Source organism: Rhipicephalus sanguineus, unplaced genomic scaffold, assembly GCF_013339695.2.
Source record: "Rhipicephalus sanguineus isolate Rsan-2018 unplaced genomic scaffold, BIME_Rsan_1.4 Seq1206, whole genome shotgun sequence".
Classification (NCBI taxonomy): domain Eukaryota; kingdom Metazoa; phylum Arthropoda; class Arachnida; order Ixodida; family Ixodidae; genus Rhipicephalus; species Rhipicephalus sanguineus.
The window spans coordinates 21,454-48,716 of record NW_023614486.1 but is presented as its reverse complement, the minus strand read 5'-3'; the positions used below and the strand labels follow the sequence as shown (position 1 = coordinate 48,716).

The 27,263-nt window shown below is 44.1% G+C and overlaps 2 protein-coding genes across 2 annotated transcripts; one reads left to right on the top strand and one right to left on the bottom strand.

The window, feature by feature from the left end:
- Nucleotides 1-1,646: 1,646 nt before the first annotated feature.
- On the bottom strand, nucleotides 1,647-22,647 carry LOC119376448 (mitochondrial ribosome-associated GTPase 1). The gene is made up of 10 exons (XM_037646265.2): nucleotides 22,463-22,647; nucleotides 21,541-21,605; nucleotides 18,444-18,635; nucleotides 16,205-16,261; nucleotides 12,598-12,691; nucleotides 7,645-7,706; nucleotides 6,226-6,322; nucleotides 5,428-5,509; nucleotides 3,822-3,928; nucleotides 1,647-2,933 (listed from the first exon to the last, which is right to left on the bottom strand). The coding sequence occupies exons 1-10, from the start codon at nucleotides 22,563-22,565 to the stop codon at nucleotides 2,791-2,793; spliced, it is 1,002 nt and encodes a 333-aa protein (XP_037502193.1). The 5' UTR covers nucleotides 22,566-22,647; the 3' UTR covers nucleotides 1,647-2,790.
- A 396-nt stretch (nucleotides 22,648-23,043) lies between these two features.
- On the top strand, nucleotides 23,044-26,320 carry LOC119376450 (THAP domain-containing protein 1). Its single transcript, XM_037646266.2, has 3 exons — nucleotides 23,044-23,122; nucleotides 24,077-24,275; nucleotides 26,024-26,320. The coding sequence occupies exons 1-3, from the start codon at nucleotides 23,055-23,057 to the stop codon at nucleotides 26,318-26,320; spliced, it is 564 nt and encodes a 187-aa protein (XP_037502194.1). The 5' UTR covers nucleotides 23,044-23,054.
- The last annotated feature ends 943 nt before the right edge of the window (nucleotides 26,321-27,263 follow it).

Below are 27,263 nucleotides of genomic sequence, written 5' to 3'. Positions count from 1 at the left end.
TTGATCCCAGTTTGACCGAGCTCGACATCGCTGACTTGCCAAGTGTTCAACGTACTATAACTTTTGTTCAATTGGGCCTAGAACATCCATTCTTGTTTTATTGCAAACGGTATTCATTCCAGTTTATTGTGATATGCTGATTTGCTTTATAACTCTTACAATTTATAAATAAATCTTGCTCCCAACAATATACATGAAATATTTGATATTTTGAAAACAGCATAGTGTACTAAAAAAATAATTGCATATTTGAAATCAGGACATAAAAATACATACGCTGCGAAAGTTTCATAACAATGTACTCAAAAACAAAGAAATATGTCTCCGAAGCAGGGTCCCCCCTTAAGTGGTTAGCAGTGCTTGCATTTTCTGTCTTTCCTGTAGATGGTATTTTGGCCAAACCATTCGCTCCTAATCGATGCCTCAAACATGTCAAGGGTTTTGAACATCATTAAGTGCAGCTGAGCAGCACTGCCTTTTTACTCGTCTCCCTAATGAGAAAAATGATTCACCAGGTTCGACTCCAGTTGACCGTCTTAGTAAGTATATGAAGCCTTTTCCACGGTATCACTATTAGTAAGGAGCAGCAATCTCTCGGACATGAGCGTCAGAGGCAAACCAAAGCAATTGCAGACGCTACGAGTTTGCAATGAGGTTCTTGGCAGAATGCTTCTGACAAGTGAGCATTAGCAATGCATACAGCCTCACCTGTCGCAGATGCAGTTTGAGCTACAGTAGTTCTGGAAATGTGCCAACATTTGCCTTCAGCTCGCTTGCGTTCTGCAAGCTTGGTGGCAGTATGGTCTTCAGTCAATTGAATGAGGTAAACATTACCGAAGTCACACTCTTTTACATCATTATTGTTGGGCAACTTGTCAAAAAATTTTTTAACATCTATATTCAGTGAATGGCACCACACTCCAGCATGTTCCAAGGTTTGAGGAACTGTTGCAAGACCCCTCTAAAGGCGTGAAAAAAAAAAAGTCAGTTTCGCCTGAAATGTGAAACACTGATAGCAATGCATTAGACACCTGCACCAAGCAAATTTCATATTTTTATTTGCCCTACATATTGCGGTAAATGTTCGCTAACTCAAATGATGAGCGTGGTGAGGTGGTGAACACAAGACTTTCAACGCTGACGCATTGAAGAGTGGTAACAAAAAATGAGCGACATGACCTCCAGCAGCGAGCACGCGGAGACTGCACGCGCGAAGTGACCAGGCATCTCTGCTCACTTGGCTTCTTTGATCCCACAGCTTACAGTGCATGGGGCATGATGGTAGGACACCGACCTGCACCGTACTCTGACTGGAATGGCATGGCAACTTTTAGTTTGGAACATTTTTATAATTAATTGCTGTCTCAATAAACAATGTGGGCAGCTTGCACTAGTGGTGCAAGGCTGGACAAACAGCGGAGCTTGTGGCTGACCTAGATATTGGCATAGTCTTAATTGGCATTATCCTACATAGCATGGTCTTGATTAGCATTATCCTAATTAGCATTATCCTAATTAGTACATTCTTAATTAGCAAGATCTTCTTTCTGTTCCTCTCTGTTTCGTTCTCTCCTTTCTCTTTCATTTATCTGTTCTGTGCTTCTCTTTTTTTCTTCAGAAGGCACACATATTGAAGAAACGCTTACAATGCAGATCCATCATAACCTCAACGGCTGTGCTGGCCACAGGCCTTATCTGCAAAATTACTAGGCAATACAGAAAAATGTACTGTAACTATCCACATTTCTCGAATGTACGTCGCCAAGAGCAAAGTGTCTTTATTTATGGTCAGTGCTAAGATGACGACAAAGAAAGCGTGTGCTGGCCATGTTACTGCATTGCACGTGCTAGGCACAGCATAGTTTTCTGGTCGTGCGAGACGGCCGAACGAAAATCTTAAACAGCTCTGCTGTTAAGAAAAGAAATACCAAGGACACTGCAGCTTCTGGTATTACCTATTTAGAACCTGTTTCATAATGGTCATCTCTTAGCAAAACTACAGCACCACGTCTCACTTCCCAGAACTACCTTGTCTTGCTTGGGAGCCGGAAATCGCTACACCATGAAGGTGCAGCACCAATCGTGTTCACATGAGCGCAAATGGTGCGTCCAGAATTGCAGTCACGACTAGTTGACTACTACTGCACTGGAGGAACAGCTTCCCACTATGTTACCATCACATGCACAGCGATGTCCTCCATGCGTCCAGAGTGCTGCCATCTTCGACAAAGGCACATCTAGCCTATCTTCCCACATGTTTCCAGCTAATAATGCAGATAAACATCGTATTTGTAGTAACAACACAATGAGCCGGGCCAGGTGATACTATGCATTGACAAACTGAAAGACCTGCAGTAGACGAAACCAAGACGATGATGGGACAAGCTGGGTTCCATCTTCAGACCAATGCAGATGCGCCTCTGTTGTCCAGTCGAAGGCTCCAGCAACATGGCAACGGCTTCTATAGGTGGGCTTTCGTGCCTTAAAAAACAGTGACATGTTAAACGAGCCTTGCAGCAATCCATGGAACTTAACTGGATGCTTGACTGCCGGGGGGTTTGACACAATGAATTGGCCCACGGTAGAAGAAATCCAAACCGCTGGATTTTCCTTTATGCTGTCATCTCTCTAATCTGGGGCACAGTTCTTGTGAGCCCCCCCGTACTAGTGTGAAGGGGCTGTGGCTCTTGTTACAAAGAATGGCAGGTGGCAAAGTCGCACAGGGAATCTGCGATGCACACACAGTGGTTTCAAGTTCACGATGCTATGCAGCACTGATGATTTCAGATGCTATGCAGCACTGGGTTGCCTTGCAGCATCCAGCATGCTGTTTCCTGCATCTGGCAGGAACGTGATCCTGCCGAGAAGACCCCGCCGAAAGCCCTGGATGAAGTTAACCGCCGCCGCCTCCTGGTTGGGGCGCAGGCTCCACCCTGGAACGAGAAGTGACTTCGCTTATTTTCTTGACCCACCTTGCAATCTCTGACCTGTTATCACTGTTGCCACCTGATCAATACCTCAGCGTGATACAAAAATACATTCGAGGTTAGAAACTAAGTAACTCTTTCGAATAACCAGTGGAGTTTGCCATCAGAAGGATTGAAACTTGGTCACTAAAAGCACCAAGGTCACAGTAAGGTCAGACAGGTCACGGAAAGGTCAGCTACTGTCACAACCAAGGTCATGATTATGTACAATACCATCAAACTTGCGTCAAAGCGGTTACTTGTTTGCTGCTTCGTGATATGAATTTCAATTGATGTCGCTCAAAGACATGGCACAGAGCATAGATGTAAAGCTTTGGCAGTATTTGTCTACATCTACTGCCTTAGTAAGAGGTGATGTGTCAGTGTGACAACTGTTTTTCGTGCATTGGAGTGCCACCACGAATAAGTTTAGCTTAACTCTGCACTTTGTTCCAAATGGTGGAATTCATCGAGAATGCTACAATGGAGATTCGACAGGGACACAGGAGGGACATCTACACTGCTGCTCTGTTGTTAGGTGCTAGTTAGTTAAATATACTAGATTAAACTTGCTCCGTTATGAGACATTGCATTTATGTTAAAACAATGTGCAAATATGCACATGCATTCTCATGCGCAGACAGACTTGTGTGATATCCATACACACAATGCAGTCTGCACATGTATACCACTAATAGGACATTGCTTCACAGCGCGAACACCGACAAAACAAGTGGCAGATTTGGAAATGTGGTGAATTGTCTACGCTAAGAGTCATCTCCGCTATAAGCTTTTGGCACACCAAACTTCATGTATTATCACAAAAAATGAAGTGGCATGTTTGTCCCCACGTACCTTCATAGGTGCGCACTTTGTTGACAACACGCATGTTGATTGCCGTCTTGTACAGGACGAGTCGGATGTCGTCACACGGTCCATCTAGCCCCAAGTAGTCGACGTAACTGCAACAGTGGAAAAATAGCCAGATAATGTGACAGGCTACTTTTTTATCCTACACAGAGTGGCTAGACAAGTGTAGTTGTTGGTGTACAATTTTATCTTTCTTCTTTTTCCCTTAAGAAATAAAGTATTATACTACCTTCCCTGATAGAGCTATTTTTGAAGACGACATCACAGACCTTTCTGTGGTGTCGCGCATTTCATGTTACTAATCTTGGAGTCTATGTTGACTCCCGAACATTTTTCCTTTCTTGTGGTATGTCACGGAGCGCCGCACAATGGTCATTACCTGTACCCCATTGTTACACGCACTCTCGCTGAATAGAGTCCCCTCCCCATTCTTGGCCTGGTCTGACGTGCTCAACGAGTGCTCCGGCACTATGCAATACGCGCCTTTGTCTACACTAGATGGTGTATCCGGACGGCGATACACCACTCTCCCACCCATTTTCAGTAATGGGGTACAAGGATGTCCAGAAATGTTTAACTAAGCTTCAACAACAAAATTACCGGTATGTATTGTATGAGGAAACAGCTAGCAAAAACACCGTTTGTCGCATCGTCGCACTTCGTTGCAATTCATTTTTATTTACCTTGGCCCAGGCACAAACTCTACATATACTAGTGGGTGCAGAAATCCGACAAGCAAGCCTCAGAATGCATCCTGAGGCTGTAGAGGTACTTAACTTTCAATCAAATCCCGTGGTCTGTATACTTTTGTATTTGACTGCATGTTAAAAACATTTTCCATTGAAAGATAGGCAAGTTGACACTCCCAGCCCAGTATGTCGACGTGTTCTAAGAGGCCCATAATCAGGCCCCGCTGCAAATTTTGGTGGTGCACTCGAAGTTGTAAGGCATTGCCTAAGGATAGTTTTACCAAAAGTAATTTTCAAATCACATCACTATCGCAGAATTTAGAAGTCGAACCTGTGACCATGCCACCAGGAAGGCAGAGTCACAGTAAACAGAGACCCTCTCCCGTTATGCCTAGGCTAGCATCTGCAAGTGGCCAAGGGAGTGCATCATGCTCACATGACAGGCCCTGCCTCCCTTTTTCTCCCTATTTTGCTTCGTGGTGTATTTCAAGTGGTGGAATCGCACAATCTGCATTGAATGATTGATAGACTGATGTTGCATTCACGGTGAGTGATGTTCCAAGAAATGCCTGCTGTACAAAGCAGGCATGCGTGTGGCTTACACTCCCTCTCGAAGCGCGTCTCATTTAAACTTCACATGTTTTACCGCTACACAGTTGTTTCATACTTTGTAGGCACCGTCACCACCGAGTGATCCATATGCGTCGTTCCTGTTTGTTTGCAATACTCAAACCTGGTAAGCGGCTTTTTTGTGACTGTGCAACCCATTTAACATGAGCTCTCATATGTGAGAACAGCCAGCACAAGCCACTTGATTCAGCGAGTTCAACATATGACAAACAATCCTGTGCAAAGACCAAGTGATGACAGCATTTTGCAATGCATCAGACCACGATGCCCACCTGTAATTATGCTGCTGGTTGAGCCAGTAGAGCAGGTAGTCGGCCATTAGAACGTTTCCAACCAAGTGGTCCAGCATGCAGCCTGCGCACAGACACATTGTGGGCTATGCCGTTTCACATGCCAAAAGCCATCAGTTACAACATTCACAAGCTCAATGCACTGACTCAATTCAAATCGTCACGTTTCTTCTAAATCACACCAAATGAGAAACCTCCAAATTTATACAGTCTGATGCTGTGTCGCAGGTTGTTATAACGAAGGTTCATTTGAAATGAAAATGTCTGTTACATATCCAGCTTTAGCTATAGGCATGTATTTGTCACATGTTGGTATCGGCGAGAAATGTCACGCATTTATATTGGGTTGTGATTGTAGCTAAGACGAAGGTTAAAACAGGTCATGGAGTCAAGCACAAGCAACGATCTCAGTCTTGGCACTGGTGGTGATGATTTGCCAGCATTTGTCATCTTCACTACAGTTTGTTACAGTATCTGCATTCATTACATCATGGTTCCTCTTTATCACTTTGGCAGAAACGGACTGGCTTCTAGCAGAAAAAAGCTCATATGAAGCTTTTTCTCAAACATTCACACTTGACCTGGCGTAGTGGCTGTGATGTTTTACTAATGACCACAAGCTTGTGGGTTCATGTGGCTGCATTCCGATTGGTGCAAAATGTGAAAACAATCATGCGCAGCGCTTTGGGTGCAGGTTAAGTACCACATCGCCTTTCAGTGTCTTTTTGTACCATACTCAAATGATAACAGGAAAGGGTATCAACACAGCTGCCAGCTTACCGCACAGTGCCAACTGCAGCGCAGTTTGGGGTTCATTTGTGGCAGGACTCAAAATGCCAGGCGTGTCCAACAGATACATCAGTGGGTCCTCGCTGATCTGCAATCATATGCAATGATTTGCGTCAATCATACAGTCAAGTGACCACCAGATAAGAGGCTGCACTGAAAACATAGAGAATGCTGCCACTATGTCAATGTAACTAACGTAATAAAATGGCATGCAATGGCATCCTAGTTATCTGGCTCTACTAAAACGCAGTAAGTCATAAAAGGCCATTCCGCTTCTCTTGCAAAAAAGAAAAACAGAAAGTAACTTAACGTTCAATAAACACAGGTTATTTGGCTTCTAGTGGTCACCTACTACTAAATACTACTAAAAACATTACTTAGTAGTGCACAAGAATCAAGAATGAAATCCAAATCTGTTGTTCAAGCCTTGAAAGTCGCTTAGTGTGATGCCTTTATCGCTGAAAGTACAAGTTGGAACACAACGGAGGACTCGGTGGTAGAGTGTTCACAGCGGAATTAAAGCCGTTCATCAGTCTAGAACGTGAGCAAAATCCCAGCTTAACATCAACTCACTCTCGAACGTTCAAAATACCGTAACACTTGTTCAAATTGGTTGAGGAAGTCTATTTTTGCACTACTGCATGCAGTTCCCATTCCAGATTATTGTGATATGCTGATTTACTGTGTGTAAGTACCTCAGTTAAGGAAATATCTTGCTCCCAAAAAGGCACATGAAATGTTTTTATATTAAAAATAACTACATAGTATACTAGAAAAATAATTGGACAGTATTTGACATCAGCGCACAAGTGTACATAAACTAAGCAAGTTTAATCAAAATCGATCAAGAATCTTAAAAAAAATGAAAGATTTCACAGGGTCCATTATGCATTCACCTAAGACAACTCGAAGACGAAAGCCATCTTGTTCTTTATCTTCTCAGTCAATGTCTTCATGCTCTCCCACCCCCCTTCGAAGCTTTCTGCATCTAACATGCTTTTGCACTGCCTCCAGGATCGAAGGCATTGCAAGTTTTCTGCACCTTACCTAGTTTCGCACTGCCTTCGTGATCGGCCCACCTCTGACCAAGCAACAATGTCATGTGGTGACGGCATCACGTGATGGCATGATGATATCACAAATTTTGGCAATCTGTGGCGTCGTGATGACATCATCAGATGATGATTTCTTGCATCACACGTGTTGACGCCACCGACGCGGGACGCCAACGGTCAATTTTCGTTTGTGATGAAGCATCTAAGGCTTTCGCCTTAATATTCTCGCACAAATCAAGTGAGTAGTAGTAGCAGTATAACCGTAATTCCAGAGATGCCTGTTGCTACAACAAAGCCATGAGTTGTGTGCTGTATTGCTATATAGCTTATACATGGCACAGTACAGGTGGCCCACCTTGATGCGTTCCAGGACACGCATGGTGACGCCAGCTGTGGCACCAACGCGCGTGGCGGGACCTGCAAGAACGGGTGTGACAGGTTATTGCTACCGCTGCCACTGTTGCTGCTGGCTTTACAACTTACATTCAAACCCACTTGAAACGATACTCGTTTTAAATGTTTAAGGGGTACCGACACGAATTTTTGAAGGTGAGTTTACTCTGCCATACAAATCTCCTGTATACAGAGACGGCTCTGTGCGAGTGTGAAGCTCAGTAAATGCTGATACAATATTTCCTTTTCACATTAGAGTCCATTTTCGCAGGCGCACCTACTGACATCAACTTAGCGTGGTGTCAGGCTAAGGTGTCAATTCTGGTGACTTCACGCACCAGTATGGCTAGTTGTGATGACGTCAGGCACCAAAACTTCCAAAATGGCCGCTTGTACCTCACCAACGGAGCCAGGAACGGAGTGGCCATAAACACGGCACGATATCTTGCATGAGCACATGACGAGAAGTTCATACCATGTAGTGACGTCAGGGTACAGTAGGAACTGAAACTAGCTTTTAAAAAAATACCGTAATTACTTTTTCAGGGTGCACTCACACTTACCAGTACCCGTTTTCTGGGCTTTTGAGGGCTAGGCCTTTCACTTGACGGAAAAAAACGACAACTGAAAATTTTCGTGTGAGTACCCGTTTAAGCCTCGATACAACAAAGTTCAAGGTAACGCAATCCTTGATGTAACAAAGTATTTAGCTTTTTACAATTTCTTGTCCATAGAGCATAACATATTTTTAACCTCAATACAACAAAGCGTGTTTACAAGCGATTTCAATATAACAAAGTTTCGCTTCCGCCGCAAAGGAAAACTGAGGCAATAAATTGAAACTTATGCTGGTACTAGTGGTCAAATTGTTTAGTCACATGCGGTTCTTGCGAACACTTTTTTTTTCTTGTACTGCCGTATTCTGACTTATAACAAATGTTGTTATAAGTGGCTTTCACTTTAGTTGTCACACATGTGCAACAACAGACATTAGTCACTGATTTACTTGGTTTCAATCAAAATGATGATGAACACCTGGCTGAATATCTCCATAAGAACCTTATGTTAGATCACTTCACCATGACAGACCAGGTATACGCTACACCTGAAAGCTATGTAAATGCGATCCACTTCTTGTACTTATGGGCATCATACACATCTATGCGTGCCTTGTCTTGCGTAATGAAGCTTGCCATGTGGTGTTGCTTCTCTGTAAGTACGTTACACCATCCATGTATTATTAGACATAGAAGTTTAAAATGTGAGGTTTATGTGCCACAATCAGAATTGCTTCTATGTATGTGTGTTACAGCATGTATGTATTATTACACATGAAACATAAATTGTAAGGTTTATGTGCCACAATCGCAATATGATTACGAAGTGCAATGTAGTAAGGGACTCCAGGTTAATTTCAACCATCTATGGTTCCTTAACGTGCACCTAAAGCCAAGTACTACACGGGTGTTTTTGCATTTCATCCCAATCAAAACATGGCTGCCATGGATGGGAATCAAACTCAAATCCTCGAGGTTACTTATGTATTTTCATTGTCTGTATGCCTGTTTATTTCGGAAATGGCATTACTATATACACACTCAGTAACCCAAGTAACGCAGAACGTTGCTTGAACGTTGCCTACATGTGCCCAAATCTCAGTGGGCAATGTTTCCAGAACGTTGCTAATGTCCTCTTTTCGGATCGCCAGGCAACGCTGGGAGATAACGTGTCGTTTCAGCAATGTTATGCCAATGGTGTGTGATATATAACATAGACTTTCAGGCACTGTACACAGGAAACATTGAGGCAACGTTACTGTATGTGTGTTCTTAATACTAGGCATCCTGACCTGTTATGGAAGCCGCTGTGCAGCTCTTAGCCAGGAAAAAAGCTGCCTGTTATACGGTGAGGAAAACGGCATAGTTAAAAATTGCTTACGAACTAAAGTGTTATGTTTCAGGCCGATTCTTGACCAAACACACGCATGCATAAACAAGTTTCTAGAACAGCAAAGCTATAAAAATGATAGACCACAGTTACAGTGAAACCTCGGTGATACGATCACAGCTCATACGAATTTCGGGGTGATACGAATTTTTCGTTGGTCCCGGCCAAGGCCTATTGGCCTGTAATGTAATGGAGTACGGTTGTTGCGAACCGATTTTTACCCAGCGACGTTTGATACGAACGTACGCTACCGCCCCGGTACGAAGAGGTACTGTCTGCGCTGTCGCGGTAGACGCGCCAAGCACGTGCGAGCGCGGGAACGCAAGCATGGGCATGCACGCCGCACCGCCAAATCGTCAGAATCACGGTGTAAGAAAAACACTTTTCTTATGGTCAAAATAAACCCTCAGAGACGCGTCACGGCCTCCGAGATTGTGTGCGCGAATCTTTGAGGCTCTTATGTGTCTCCGTGTATTTTCGCGTTTAGATTACAGGGGACATTAGCGACATGTTCTTTTTTTTTCTAACGCGTCGACGCGGGCTGCTGTCGTTGTACTGTATTTACACGTGCCTGCCTCGTGCACCAGACATCCCATGAAAGGTGGACGAGGACCAAAAAAAGGCGAGGGCGGTCTTGGCGAAGGAGTCAGGCCTCACAACGTCAACGTGCGCGACCGTTGAGGTCACACTTGTGCTGCCACGGCCGTAAATCTCGCAAAAAATATCCGCAACACCTCCGCGATAAGAAAATCATAACACAGGACCGTGGTTCTGTAATTCTGTGTCCTTGATTGATCGCGTCAAAGCGCTTCTTCTATTACTTTCGCTGCAGTGCTCCACTGTCATGCAAGAAAGCATACTAAAATTTGGAAGGGGCTACTGTTGTCGCGGGCCACAACGCACCTGGTTCATTAATTAACCCCTTAAGTGCTTTATTTTTTTGAAAATGTCCCGACCAAAACTGCCTATTTTTTTTATTGCTGATTTCGAATCTTATTGTACTAAAAAGCAGCTTGTCGATGTTGAAAAAATATTTTTACCACATACTTAGTCAAATCAAAACACAGAAGAACGCAAGGGGGCCTGTTGCAGCTCCTGCACCAAAAGCGAGTTTCCTTTCTCAATTTTTTCCCGTTTTCTCCTCGCTTCCGAGAGCAAACGAAGCACACTTGAAGAAACTGCTGAATATATTCCATAAGGTCATCTGGCAATGACAAGTTGAAAGTCTTGCCTGGAATGGCCAAGAATGGAAAGCGAGGAGGCTTCACAGGAGGATTGTCCGCATCAAGCAGGATCCACTGGCAAGCACTCGCGATGTTCGCTTCCGAGCTGTTTTCATCATCACCGGAGGAGATGCTCAATTCACCGGCTTCGCTGTCTTCACTTCCGGACACAAGATAAGCATCTGTATCCGAATGATCATCACTCGAAGAAGATGACGAAAACGAAAAGCCTCTTTTTCGTGTTGACGAGCCAGTTATGCATGGGTGGCCGCCACCGTAAGCCATCTTTTCATACAAAAACCGCGCTCTTTCCGAAGTAGAAAAATAAATTGCCAAGTAAATGCTGCCATCTGGTGGATTACATGCAATTTAAGCTGTAGAAGCACGCCTCTTGTCCTGAACGTGAGAGGGGAGTACCTATACCGCCAGGACGAGCTCTGCTCGTCCAAAGCAGTTTGGGGACAGTTTGGGCAGGACGAGCTCTGCTCGTCCAAAGCAGTTAAGGGGTTAAACACGCGCGTACGGGCCGTATATTTACGAGTTCTGGTATGATTGTCGACATCTAAAAACTTAACTGACAATCATTCAGGGTTCTTCCTGACGTTGCTGCGGCCCTGTAAAACAATAAATGAAAATGCAGCCAGCTTTCTTGTGTCGTGTGCTAATTTTCCATGCTTTCTGGTGATACGAATTTCGGATGATACGAATATTTTTGGTGGTCCCGTGAGATTCGTATCACCGAGGTTTCACTGTAATCGATATGATTTGTGTTGCCACTTGTGCTCACAGTGTTGTCTGAGATTATAAAGTAGTACTTCATTAATGCTCATTAGCTCATTCCACTTAGGCATTTACCAAATAATGCCGTTTTTCACCTTTAGTTCATACTTTTATTACTATCAACCATCGTTGTTATGTGAAAAGGCGCAGCTGCCACCATCATCAATCCGTTTCTTTTTTATATTCATTAAAAATAAATCATAGATAAAAAAAGTCAGTTTCGCCGCAAGGGCGAAGCAATGAATGCGATAGCAAGAAAAGCGGCCCGTGATGGACGCGCTGCGACTACCGTGCGTCCATCACTACCCGGCAGCTACTAGAGTTTTAATTTCACGTACGTAGGGACTTCTCATACGCAAACGTGAAAAGTACACGTACGTTACGTGCACGACATCTGAAACGCTTTTAGCTACACGCACGCGACGCGCTGTGAGAGCTACCACGTAGCTCGATCTGCTGAGAATCATGAACACTGCGGTAGTTTGTTCGAGCGCCCGCGCGAGCAGACAGCGGAAGGGCAAGGTTCTCGCTGCGCAAATATAAGAAGAAGCGAGAGAGCTGGCCGACGCCTTTAAGTGCGCCCCCGCGCGCTCCTAGCGCCATCTCGCTGGTAATGAAGAAACGCTTATAAGCGCCTCCGTCTCGGAGGGCTGCAAACGGTAAAGGGTGTGTATATAAGGCTCGCCGTTAGCTGCCAGAGGTATGTACGCTTTGTGGAGTAGTGCTTAGCGCACCGCGCTGCGAATTCAGAGGTCGCTGGTTCGATTCCGTGCTTCGGAAGCATTTTTCTGATTTATTTTTCTTTGGGATATTGATGTATATATACATACTTATACATATACGCAGCATGACGGCGGCGACGGCGACGGCAAAAATCAGCCGAGACTGTCCATATAATTGCTATCGCAATAAAACAACATACCAAAGCAACCACATTGGAGAAGCTACCAACAAACACTGCTTACCTTTTCTGCCCAGATGCATTTTCCGGAGGGCGTTGATCAGGGAAGACTTGCCAACATTTGGAATACCAATCACCATGATGTTGTAGTCGAACGCCTGCAATGAAGATAAGAGTGAAGCTGTGTTGGCTAGCAAGATATAAACAAATCCATAATGCAATGCAAGTCCACTTCTGTGCGGCAGCTAGTTTTAAGTTTAGGTCAGAAGCAGGGCTTAAAGTCGGGGGGGTGGGGGCAGCCTCCCCTCCATGCTTTAAGGAGGGGCCCGGCTCCCTCTCGACAGTCCGACAGTGGCACTGCGGCACCCATTTGTCAAGTGCTGGAGGTGAATTTTTTCGGCAGTGGTGCTTTGTGTGGGAAATTATACTCTGCAATTTTTCGAATGATGATTTAATTGCCAATGTTTGGTTGAAGAATTGTCAGTAAAACGGAAGAAAACAGGTATCGTCGTACTGCTGAATGCAATTCACTGAGACAATGAACACCACGGGCAACGCCTCCTGAAACCACGGGTCACCACCCTGTTCGACAGAGCAAGACATCTTGGCACGGCATACTGTTTCACGAGTCACCTGAGTGTGAAGCTACTTGCTCGAGAATCAGTAACGGTTCACCTTGGTCTCTTTAACTTGCCACTCAATTTTCAATATTTTAGTAGTAAATCACAAGTCTGTAATTGCAAAGATGCACGTATTTTGCCTACTTTATTAGGCAAGTGGTAGTGAAAATAAAATATAGCATTGTCGTGCCTGAGGTTCTGAATTCAGTGAGTCAACTAATGTTACTTACTTTGAGCTCACATATCTTTGAGCGTTTACATCCCGAGTTATTTTTGAAAAATCGTTCCCAAAACAATTTCATTTTTTGCTTGATTGGACTGACATGTTGAATAAATGGCTGAAATACATTTGGAATAATATATGTATTTGTATAAAAATCATAAACATTTGTTCAGTTCCAGAGACAGTTGGCTTCACTGCGCTGTGACCATCGCAAACACCTCTCTTAACGCTTAACTTACACACACACACACACACACACACACACACACACACACACACACACACACACACAAACACACACACACACACACACACACATACACACAGTGGAATCTCGTTGATATAATTCTGCATAATACGTTCTTGTTGTATTCCCGGCCAACATCCCTTGAAAATAATGCAGTTTAATGCGTTTAATACGATCACATTTTTGCCCATAATTGGATAATACAACCGCGAAAGTGGATCTTGACCGGTATATCTAGAAATCCTGCGTTTATTCTTCGGTATGCCAGCTCACACCGCGTTCCAGCGGCCCATGATTGAGGCCACAGCAGCATCGGTTTTGCGGCGAAAAGATTGCTGCTATGCGATCTTTTCTTCGAGAGTACATACATACACACACACACACACACACACACACACACACACACACACACACACACACACACACACACACACACATATATATATATAAAAGAAAGAAGATGGCTTTTAAGGGCTCGTTTTTCTTTGTTAGACGGAATATTATTGAGAACTAACAGACAATAATGCCAAGGAAAGTATAGGAGATGTTATTTGTGATAATTGGGATATAAATGTGAAGAAAGTAAAGTGGACGAAAAGATAACTTGCTGCCGGCAGGGACCGAACCTGCGACCTTTGAATAACGCGTCCGATGCTATACACACACACACACACACACACACACACACACACACACACGCACACACACACACACACACACACACACACACACACACATATATATATATAAAAGAAAGAAGATGGCTTTTAAGGGCTCGTTTTTCTTTGTTAGACGGAATATTATTGAGAACTAACAGACAATAATGCCAAGGAAAGTATAGGAGATGTTATTTGTGATAATTGGGATATAAATGTGAAGAAAGTAAAGTGGACGAAAAGATAACTTGCTGCCGGCAGGGACCGAACCTGCGACCTTTGAATAACGCGTCCGATGCTACACACACACACACACACACACACACACACACACACACACACACACACACACACACACACACACACACACACACACACACACACACACACACACACACACACACACACACACACACACACACACACACACACACATATATATTGTCGCTATTTCAGGGCACCCCTCCAATGAAGGGAGACTTTAAGCCCTGGTCAGAACAAACAGCAAGACTGTAGTGACACTAACTTGATGAACTGTTGATAAGTGTCAGTGGACATTAGTAAAAACATGTACCTTTTTAATGCGTCTACAAAACACATTTTGTGTTTAATCGACTGCTGTGTCGATATAACACCCACTGCGTATTGAGAGATTGAAAAGACTGCAAGACGTGGCTTCACGCTAACGATCAAGCTGTGCGAGACAACTTCGTAATAGAAAGTCAACACCTTTTAAATCAAACTCTTGGGATGTACACATTTCTGCATGAATTACTATACAATACTGTTTAATACATAATTACAAGTTACAGTATGAACGGATTCAACATCTAGACAGGCACGCAAAAAGACGTACTACACTAACATTGAAGCTCAATGGTATGCCTAATTAAATTTTTCTCCTAGGTGTACCAGTCATTGCCTCATGACAGAACTAAGCATTCGTAAATCTCCCATCAGATGGCACTGCACACAGCACTGTTGCATTGATATGGGAGAGGTATGGTCGTACCTGCAAGAGGTCAAGTACAGAATGGTACATTATGAAAGGGAACACCTTTTAGTAATAAAGTAAAGCTATCAGGAACGCTTGTCTAACACAACTGCTAGAAAGTGCCTTGTTTAACACAAGGCCAATGTCTGTGTGTGGTCTGCGAAGACGCCTGAATTCCATTCTGGAAATGTTGACTGTGGTTGGTAAATCATTTTCAACAAGGCATCGGCAAGAGTGGACTGCACTTACAGAGAGCAATTAAAGGTGCTCTAAAAACTCCGGAAAGTTTGCAGCACTGCATGTGACAAAAAACTTGACCCAGCAAAAGAAAAGAGATTTTTGAACTGTGCAACCTCAGGGGCATGGAGAACTCAGCAAAAATTTCCAGACGTGTTTCATTAACTTGTCATCCGAAATTATGTACATTTTATTTGCTGTGATTCAACTGTTTACTGGTGGTCATTGACTACGAGTGCCTTTCTGAACTATATAAAATTTTTTTGTGAAACTCGCCAGCTCCATACACTTCTGATATCGTGTGAAACAAACTTAATAATTTCCAAGCACGTAAACTTTAAGGTTTATAACCGTTTCGAAGCAGTGCACTACTGTATCCTGTTGGAATTTGAGATGTACTAAGTTCCACATTCGCACTTCTTAGTTTCTTCTCGGGTTTCTTTGCAACTTCTTTTAAATCGTAAATACACAGTTCATGCGTTTAGTGTAGGTTTACGATTACGTTATGCGGAAGCTTTGTCTGCCCAAGAGCATCAGTGACGAAGTGCACGCTTTCTTCAAATCTGAATCTGTATTCCTGACGTAAAAAAATGTCCACTGCACGTCTTAACATGGGCAGCTCTGTGGAGCCACACTTAGCTGCACTTCATCGAGGCACATTGGCAAGTGGAACACAGCCCGCTAAAGCGCTCACCTCTTGTCGGTTGTAGCGCTCCGACTGGCGAATCAGGTCTGCAACCATGGGCACAATCTGCACAGTATGTTTTCACATATCAGATACACATGTGAGCATTGGCCCAAAGAGATGCTTTCGTAAATTAGTTACACATGTAAGATGCTCATGGAACGAAAGGCATCAAGTCAGGGTTAAGTAAGGAGCGTGTACTTTTTGCTTCCCCCTCCCTAGTTTACGGTGCATTAGCAAAATATTGGCTCGTATACTTGCGTCAACTTTAGTCACGAGATTCGTAGTGGCACGACAAGATCATCTCGAGCAATTACACAAGTTTTGTTGTTTCATTTTGTTCTGTGAGCAGTGTCCTTTGATTTTAGCCTTCTTTTGCAGGTGAGACACCCATCTGAACAATTATTCAGAAATTTTGATCCTTTGTGGCCGCTGCACACACTGTTCAGCATGAAATTTACAGTTTACGAAAAAGGTTTTACAGAAACTTTGTCCTTAGACTCCCTATTTATGAACAGAGTTTGACAAAAGTGCTACAGCTGTCATTTTTGAGAAGAAGCTATAACTTAGTGAACCCGGTGCTTTGATATTTCTCATGTTTACTGACTTTCGACTTGTTACTTTCATGAAATGATGCATGCTGTGCAAAATGCATCACCTACACAATTAAATGCAAGTACACAAGCGTTTAGGTGTTTCGTCACCCATTAAATGCAGAGACCACAACTGCGATTGTACCCAAAACCTCGAGTTTAAAGAAGCACTGAGACGAACTTTAATTGGCCTGTTGTTCTAAATAAAAACACTGGCGTCAAGAGCGCTAAAAGGAGTATTGTGGTGCCTGGAAATGCATTTAATATATTTTAAATATCGCTACCTTAAAAAAAAACACTTTGGGCTTCAATATCGAGGGTGCCGTTTCATAGTAGACATGTTTTCAGTGGACATCAATAAAGTTGCTTCAATCAATCAATAGTCTGACATCTCGGGGAGACAGCCACTTGCGACGTACTAGCTAGCAGCAGCTCTGTCATCTGCTGTCAGTTGCACATAAAGAACGATGAGTGGAATGTTGTCCAACAATTCTGGCGATTTAGGCCGCATGCAGGATGCAGCATTTGCAAAATCAGTGAACTGTGTTGTCTGGTCATGATACTGATCATTGTGGCGGTGCTGGCTTGCAGATGCTGGGCGCCAAAAACTTTAAAATCAAACTAAAGATTGTATACATGTTGTGCTGCTCAGGTGTGTGGAGAGCATTAACGCTGAATGCCAAGGAAACTAAAAATGTATGTACCGATAGGCTAGTTGGTGAGCCACGATATTTGATGAAGCAGCACATAAAAGGATAGAATCACGCACACATAAAATGACGCAAACAGAGCGCCTGTGTTTTATGTGTGCGTGATTGTGTTTTTTTGTGTGCTGCTTCATCAAATAAAAATGCATCTTTGCGATGCCTCGAAATTGCGTCAGTACTCCTTTAACAACACACAACACCACGGCCACTAACCTACCATGGCGGATGGAAAAAAATATGCTAGCACTACAGACAATGCATTCAGTTCTCAGCGCTGAAATTAGAAATTTGAGCTAGTATCTAGGTCTGTTTAGCATATATCATGAGTTGGTGCATTACAGTGTTTTAAAGGGGCCCTGCAACACTTTCCCAAGTAATGATCGAATGGCTTCATTAAAGAATTTTATTGCCTCATGAATCAACTGCTGCAAGAATTTTCAGAACCTGTCAAGTACGAGCGGAGTTACATGGATCTGTCGCACGCTTTAAACGCTTTCTCTCTCTTTTCATACCAGCGAGCACACTGAAAGCTACACAAAGGGGGAGGGGATGACAAGGGGGAAGCTACGTCCATTCGTCGGCATGCGTCATGACTTTGAGCATTTTTTTTTAATGTGTGGCTTACTTTCAGTGTGATTGCACGTGGAGGCATCCTGTGGTAGCTATGTAGCTCACGATGCTCAAAGGACTTTGTGTTTATGGAGCGGTCACTTGGTTTCATGGCATCATTTGTCAAGAGAGGAAAGAGCGATTTCTAGCCGAGTTTGAGAATTAATTGTAGATTCCAGATCTCATGCTGCGCTATAATGTTTGGCTCGCATGTTCTCAGGAGCCTCGACTACCGATTGGCAGCGTTTTTTGACCATGCTGAAAAAGTGTTGCACGGCCCTTTTAATGGAAGCATTGGAAAAGAGGCTTGCGCAGCGTTGGTCACGGAGATCCACCAACCCTATCAACGTTGCGGATGGGCTCCGTGCTGCGGATGTGGAGGATGTTCTGCGTGCCCTGGTCACGCAACTGCTGGTCAACGGTCGCCTTGTGGTTGGGGTCGGCGAGGTCAGACTTGTTGAGAAGCAAGACGTGAGGCTTGATGGCCGCTATCATGGACAGGAAGTGCGGGTTCCGGCCACTCAACGGAACCTGTTGCCATCAGCAATGGTTAAGGAAAAACTGCTGCTTTCACCAATAACCATGATTATGCCAAGATTACTAATGACGCTAACCATACTTTTGGGTTAGCTCAAGTGAAATCTAACACATGCATCCATCTCTTCCGGTGAAATTACTAGCTTACAAAACACTCATTCGAGCCAATAGAGTATGCTTGTTCTGTCTGGGATCCCCCTGAACGCGTTCCAAGTGATCTCATTGAATCAATACAAAACCATGCCATTATATTTATTTATATTACTCGTACACTACTAGTGTAACTAACCTAAAGGAAAAAGCAGGTCTACCTAGTCTTGAGATGCGCCACAAAATTGCAAGACTTTCACTTTATCATAAATTTTTTCATGTTTTGGCTAACTGTTCTCCCAACAATCCAGCTCGCCACATCTCTCAACGCATCAGTCATGATAAAGCCGCATACCCTCCCGTGCCCGCATTGCCACCCACCTACAATAATTTTTTGTCAAGCTTGCCTCAGACATCGTCCTCCACGTCAACCATGCACATTTCAAAAACAACACTGAATGATGCTTTGTGAACGTTAACTTGTTCGTTTCTCCCACCCTTCATGTAAGACCCTGTGTACAGGGTCCTTGAGGTATTTTCAATAAATAAATAAATAAATAAACGAACACAGAACAATAGCATGATAACAGGTGCGAGATTATGTGCAGTAAGCACTGGACCATTCTGCACAGTCTAGGAGACATGCGAGAATACTGGAGGTAGGCTTTTTTTTACGTTACAGCCCACAGGTGTGCTTTATTATAAGTTCATACTGCCCAAAACCTGATCCATGGCATGCTTCGAAATGACTGAACTTTCCTCATACTGCCATTTATTTTTGGTTTATTGAAACCTCGAAGTGATTACAAAAATCATAAAAAATCCAAGGTAAGCGTGAAAGTAAGGAACACTGCCACCAGTGTGCTTTCTCCTTGAAAAACAAGTGCAAATCTTCAAACACTCCGCGAGTGGCCAAAAAAAAGTTGCAGCACCATACTACTGCATGCAGGCATCACTGCAGCAAAGTATCTTATATATACCTCGTTTAGACAATATATTTCCATAATTTTCATCTATCACTATTAAGAGCAGAATTTGTTGCATTAAAAGGACCGGCAACCAATTTTTATGGCACCTGTTTTCTTTAGTGCAACGAAAAAGCTCACCACTCTGAGTGTCTAGTAACAGAATTCCAATGCAGAAACCGCTGCGGAACATTTATAATCAGAATTTTTCGATCTGCAGCAACTGTGAAGTAGTACACAACATACATGCTGCAGACAGTGAGAGGTCATAATCATATTGTGGTTTTGGAACGTTAAACCCCAGATATTATTATGTTCCACTAGTTGCCACGAAGGCAGCACCACTTCTCAGTGCCAACTCCTTTTACCTCGTAAGCAGCACAGAATAGAGTGGGTACATACTCTAACCTTGAGCACTAATTATGGTGTGCATAAAAACATCAGACTACATACAGCAAATGGAATGACACCATAGTGCATAATCAATGCTCTTACATTAGGCTGTGTGGCATACTGCATTTTTGCGGCTTTTAAACGCAATTAAAAAATCACAAATCCCTGTCCTACTCCAATCATGAAAACAATGCTTGAACCCGTCACTATAATTCACAGTCTTTTCATTTCCACCAGGATATAATCACACATTCTTTCCAGTTGTTGGTTCCCCTAATAATATAGATGTACCAAGCTCTTGCAAGAATAATGGTCTGTAATATCTGAATCTATGTCATCTGTGGGTCCATTGTAACAGATATAGAGTGATAGGTTGTCGTACACAATGTAGCCAACCTCTAGCTCATGGCAACGTTGATCAGTCAAGCTTAGGATTGCAAAGTGGCAAGCCCGAAATCCCGAAGGACGTAGTAGGCGCACCAGTTCATATGCTCTTGCTTTGTTTTTGCTTGTAGGCCAGTCTCCTCGAGTGTGGGAAGATTATGTGGGAAAGCACACTAGCGAAATTTTTTCCCACCCATTATTGTTAGGTAAAATGGCCCAGAGTACAAATTCTCATACGGCACTACGAATTTTTCTCATCCTTTATTGCACAGCACTTTGAGAGTTCTGTGATGGTCACTGGAAACCCCAGCAGGCATCCAAATGACTAAGCATGTAGAAGAACTTGTTTTTGGGCGAGTTGGTGCCTTAGTTTGCTGAACATTGCTGAACAAGGTTGGCGCTCTTCTGTCTCTTTCCTCCGGCCCTTTTTCATGTTCCTAGCTTCGCGCCACTTACGATATGTTCAGCAGACTAAGCATGAGTTTACAACAGGCGAAAATAGGCCATAGAAATGCAATAGGCCATAGCAATCAGCCCTCATACAGTGTAACTGCCACAGTGCTCCATGCTAAAGCCTCTGCGTTTACTTCACAGACGCATTATCACCTAGTGGCTGTGGCCTCTGGCATGCAAGCAGATGCCAAACAAGACAGCAGTTCAACTGAAGGTGGAGGTTTGCAGCGCTTGATACTGGCCAAACAAGAAATGGCGCTGGAACCAACAGCATGCAAATAGCTGGTCCCAAATCATATGCAATAGCGCAGTGGTCGCTGCGATTGGCTCCCAACTGCATATTGCTACGGAAGCACGAGTATGATCACCAGCTTTCATGGTCGATTAAGTATTTTTTTTCTTCATCATATCGCAAATAAAGGGTGAGATTGAGGATGAGAGGACACTGCCAACATGAAGTCTCTATGTAAACATTTTAGAAAAGGATGCTAAGAAACAAAAACCTTTGAATTGATATCCTGATGAATCTTCAAGTTGTCCGAAACATTTCTTTAATGACCTGTGGCAGACGTAATCGAATTTTGCCAAGTAATTTCAAGCTTTTAAAAGGATACCCGAGCATCGTGAAGTTCCAGGACACAATCCACTGACTTGAGCTTGCGCTGCATGTCTTTCATGCCTGCATAAATTGAACGCATTGCATGGTCAGATGGTAGACATAATTTCAAGTAATTATACGTGAAGTTTGAAATGCAAGGCTGTCTTTCAAGTGTGTGCGTTTGTGAAGCAGATTTAGCAAGTAAGTGAAATTCGTGTTCAAATAAGTTTTTTATTCCGAGAAACAGCTACCAAGTTTCATGACAGCCTTCAATACTTACACAATAAACTGTTAGAAGTTATGTCAAACGTTGAAACTGCCTCCTGAAACAATGATCATGCCAGTCAACACGCCCAACTTTAAGGCCGCCCGTCAACATGACGCAGAAAGAGTGCAACATAGTGAAATTTAGTAATGTGCGTCACTTTCTTTCTTTAACGAGGCAGCGTGAAATCATGCTATCACCCTCAATTCAATCTGTAAGTTCTTGAGCACCAATCCTCCAGAAAGCTTTCCAGAACGGTCGATCTTAAAATGCGCGCGATATGTTTTCAAAGAGGTCTTATCGTAGGTTGGCACACCATCGTCAGTGCTCCACGCCGCCTTTCACGTAGTAAGCATGCCTGTGACTGCGCTGATGCGTGATTTCCCGTAGTTATCTCCTATGGCCACAAGACTTTTACCGGAGTAACACGGTGCACTAGCTGCCGATCGCGAATAAACCCGATCGCGGATAAGTTTTCTCAGTAGTGATTGGCTCCCTACTGCAGCTTGCTCAAAGGATCCAATCACGATCAAGGAATTCGATCTGGATCAGGTCCGATCGCGACCAAAAGCCACCGCGTTACAGCGGCATTTGACATCCCAGCGCGCGATCTCGCAATTTTCTCGGTCGTCGCGGCCGGACAAACCTTCAGGTATGCGGAATGCATACGCACCTGTGTACATATGCGTGGGAAACCATTTCGCTATGTTTTTCGGCGCCACGTCGAAGGTCTTGCGGAAAGCGGTCGTCACCGCTTGAAAGGAAGAGCTGCTCATCTCCGCTGTTCGATCATCAACGAAAGTACAGTGTAGCCATGTGCGTAGCAGACAGACCGCGCTATTTTGGATGCGGCTGGCCGAAAACAAAGCTATGAATGGCTCTAAACTGGCTCTTTTAAGAACAAAAAATGATGATGATGACTAACTACCGAGGCGCCGTCTTGCGCCGTTTCGATTTGCGCAGTAATCCGTTTTTAATGGCGGGTTTTTGCCTCTGAGGAGCGATATATGTGGCTACCTCCATTGCTGTGAACTCGTTGGCGGCATAACTTAACTTGATCTCGGTGTTCGAGCCAGCTAGGTTCATCGTCGCTCGAAGATTGGAAGATTGGACGTGCCCGTATGTTGCGCCGAACGGCCGCTTACCGCAGTTGTAAGCGTAATGCGATGAGCTAGCACCGCGAGTGTTGAGTGATTTTAGATTACGACTCTGCTGGAAGTGTGCGTGGCACTTTGCTACTACACCGAGAAGCCAGAGACGCAAGAATGCCCGTCTGCGAAGCTTGGAACTGCGAGAACGACAGCGATCACTGCCCTGGCACGACTTTCCACAAGTAAGGATTATCCGTGTGCGGCGCGCTCTGTAACCACGAAGGGCACTGGTGTCCGCTGTCATGAACTGCCGAAAGCAGCGCGTATTTCCAAGTAATCGCCTTGCTGCAACAGCTGAAGAACTGCAGCGTTCTGTGCGTGACTTTAGGATGGTCGTTTGTGACACGTGTTAGAATATGTGGTTTGTTTGTTGATAGAGCAAACAGGCCTTCACACTAGCAGTCGAATAGTGTGAACCATGACCAGCTGCTTCCAGTTCAGCTGGTCATGGTTCCAGTTGGTGGCCAGTTGGGTTGTAACCGGAACCAGTTGATACCAGTTAATGCCAGTTCAAACCAGCTGGATTCCCAGTTACTCATTTTCACCTGGGTCGTGCACACGGCAGCGTTAATTGTTGCTTTTTATGGTATCAAAGGGATGCCAGCTAAGTGTAACATTGACTAGGATACACGTTTGTGCCGCGGCCGATTTAATTGTGCCCGGCGTTGTCAAGCCACGTAGATGGAGGTTCGCAGTTTCGCTTCTCGTCCGTAATGTGCTGGTCTCAGCTGATATACGGAAACATAACTTGAGGCTACAAACCGATTGTGCACGGTAGATACATCCCAGATGGTATAATGTAATGTAACCTGGAATCCTTCACTGTCGTTTCCAGCCCTTGCAAGAGGTGGCCAAGTGACTACTCTTTTCTTGATGTTCACAATTTTTCTTTCAATGCAGTGATGCCTGAAAGAATGGTCAGCCTTGTTTATTTGTTTATTTCTTGGTTACTGGGAATGAGAAACCTTATATTCGTGACTGATGCAGAGTCACGCATCCTGTGGTCAACCCAGACCACTTTCAAATGTGAGCTGCCTTCGTAGTTAAACTTCTGGCATCAAAACACCAATTTCAGAGCTGATTATAGCAAAGTTTGCCGACTACTGTAAAAGGTGCGGCATCATGCTTGCGTGCAGGTTTCCACTGGACTCTCCACTGCTCCTGAAGGCATGGGTGCACAATGTGAACCTGCCGGAACCTTGGGAACCGACCGCGGACTCCGTTCTCTGCTCGGACCACTTCCTGGAGCGCAGCTTCGTGCGCACGAGCAACACCGCCAGGCTGCGACCCGACGCCGTGCCAACCATCTTTGCCTACCCGGACGATAGGCAGCAGGTAGTTGCACACGTGAATGGGCCATTGAACGTGTCTGGCACGTTTGCATACTTCGGACTGTGCAGCACTCGTAAAAAGACGAAGGATGAAAGAAGTGCACATGACATGCACTGACTCTCAACTGAATTTTTATTCAGAAAACAAAAAAAGATATCTAGGAAAGTCAATGGACCACGTGACAGACGCTAGTTTAACAAAGGGGCAACAGCCAGAAAAAGTTCTTTATTGTCTTGAGCACCTTTCATGTAGTCTGATAACTTTCCTAGATATCTTCTTTATTGTGTTTTCTGGATAAAAATTCAGGTGAGCACATGTCGTGTGCAATTATTTCATCCTTCATCTCTTTGCGAGCGCTGCACAGTCCTAAGTATGAATCCATACCAACTAGCTCAATTTTACATTCTATCCCCTGCTGAAGCATTCCACAGAGATTTTCATTTCATGGCTGTTGCCTTCAAGAGCTCTGCATAAGGCTTCGTCACCAACCTTAATCACATTAACTGGTAAGATGCCGCGTGGCGATCATTTTACCCAACCAGTCTTTTCAAATCTCCTCGTCATTGGACATATTAGAAGAAATTGAATGGTCCATCATCATGCCTGCAGGAGGCCAGCTTCATTGCCAAAGTGGATGCTCTCTCCCGTTGCTTTGGCTAGCTTTCGCAAGCACCGTGTACTCCCAGCTGCCAGAGAAGCGGGAACACAGCTTTTATGCCCCCTTATAGGCACATTAGATCCACAATTCATGTACCACTGTCATCTCATTGTCATTTTGTGTCTGGCACTCTTTGTCCAGAAGTGCCCTTGCGCATGAAAAACCATTGGTCAGTCGCGATCGTTTGGTTCTAACCTTCCACAAGTTGCTGTACTTTAAGGAAAATTCAGCTTTTGATTAGCTCCTGGTAGCATGAGATTCATTTAGGTTTCAAAAATCACAGTGCACACACATTTGTCTGTAAGTGGAAAGACCATCGGATTGCATCTGATCTCCCTGGATGCTTCTGATTTGTGCCATGTTTACAAACCTGGTCTACTCATTAATGATAACAACATCCTAAAAATCCTGACAGCACTATAGTCTAGCAAGACAAAATATAATGCATGCAGATGTGAAGACTGGCAAGTAAAAAAAACACCGCACTCGTTATGGAAAAGAGGTGGCGCAGTTTTTGCTATGTATACATCACTCAACACAGCAGGAAACAGCTTTTTGAAATCACGGAAATTTTGCTGGACTACAAAATTTATTACTGGGAAAGATGATGTAACTTATTCATGCTTCGTTTGCAGTTTTTTGTAGTAGCTAGTACTATATCAAAAATGTTGCCTGCATGTATAATACGCATATGCATGCTTAAGTTTCCGTGTATGCCATGTAAAGTGCTTTTTACTTTTTTTTTCTGGTTAACCAGCGTTATGTCAACGTGTTAGGGTGACGAAGTCTTGTCAGGCTGTTTCCTTGGGCTACCATGTTACAATTGCAAATATATTCCATTCAGGTTTGGATTTACTTGTACAGTGCAAGATACAACGCGGCAACATAGAAACACACTCATACAACCCATCCTTGTCTTTTGCATTGTATAAGTCAGTCCAGAGGTGAATCAAGACGAACTAGCCCAGCTGTGTGTTCTGTTATCTGCAAGTCCAATTAATTTGCACTTGTGCGTCGCCGTTGATGAAACGCAAGAATTTTTCAGACTGCTCCGACGTCGGGAGAAGCTGACGTGCCCTTCTGTGCGTTCCAGGACGTCGTGGAGATTGTGTTGGACAGCTCCGGCGGACCGGCCAAGACCAGCGAGGGCAGTGAGTCGTCGTCTCTGGATCACTGCTACGGCACACCCCTGTCCACCACGCCAGCGACCCCGACAACGGCGGCACGGGAGACCACCGCAACGCGTAGGGTGCGGCTACCCGAGGAAGGAGACACGCTCCGCAAGAAGCTCAAGCTGTCGAGGCAGCGGGTGCGCCGGCTTGAAGAACGCGTGTCCATGCTGAACGACATGGTCTACTCCCTGCTCAACCAGACCATTATGGAGATGTAGACCGTACGGGTAAGGTGGCATCCGGTTTTCCCTGTGTGCAAGCTTCAATTCTGTTTGAATGCAGAGCATTCTTGACCGAGGCGGCAACAGATTTGGATTGTTTAAAATGTCTGCTAACGTCATTTGAACAAAGGCATTTCCCTTATCTCTAGAGCTGTGCGAATAGCAAAATTTCAGGTGTGAAGCGAATTCGAATATTGGAAGTGTGAGTGCGAATCGAATATTTTTCGAATACTTCTCGAATGTTTTTCTAATACTTCGAAGCGAAATTGCAGAAAAAAAAGTTAGAGAGGATTCCTAAGCTATTCTTATGAGATAGCAACATGAAAGTGGTTTCTTTTCGCTAGGTTGATGAAGCACTCGGTGGGTGGTGGTTTCATAGTTGTCTTATCAAGATGAGGCAACATAGAGGCCGAATTCTATTTATGTACATGATTTGGTGCAACCAAAGTGTTGCCGGCAACACTTTACACGTGATAGGCAAAGATGCCATTTCCTCAGCCTCTCCTCCTCTTTCAACTTCTGTGGAAGCCCAACTGATGTGGCGGACAAGGGTGTGCTCCCTTCAAGTCTGGAGTTCCAAATCTGCCTCGTAGAGGTTAATATATAAGAACATCTGAAATTTTGGATGCTAAAAAGCTTCGGCTTCCGATTTTCATACTTCCTGCCCTAATTTCAGGTCCAAAACAGCATTAATTGAGCCCCCACATCTGCCACATCTTTCATCTCCATGTTGGAACCAATGTTTTCTTGAGTTAGTACATTTGTGACCGTAGCAGAGCTTGAAAGGCAGCTTTGCCGCAATACCGGTGTGATGAGGTGAAGCATATCGAAAATCTAGGGACCCCTTTCAATCAGACGTTGACTGTGTCTTGGCAAAGTTTGACCGTAACGGAGCTGGAAAGGCAGCTTTGCCGCAATACCGGGGTGTGATGAGGTGAAG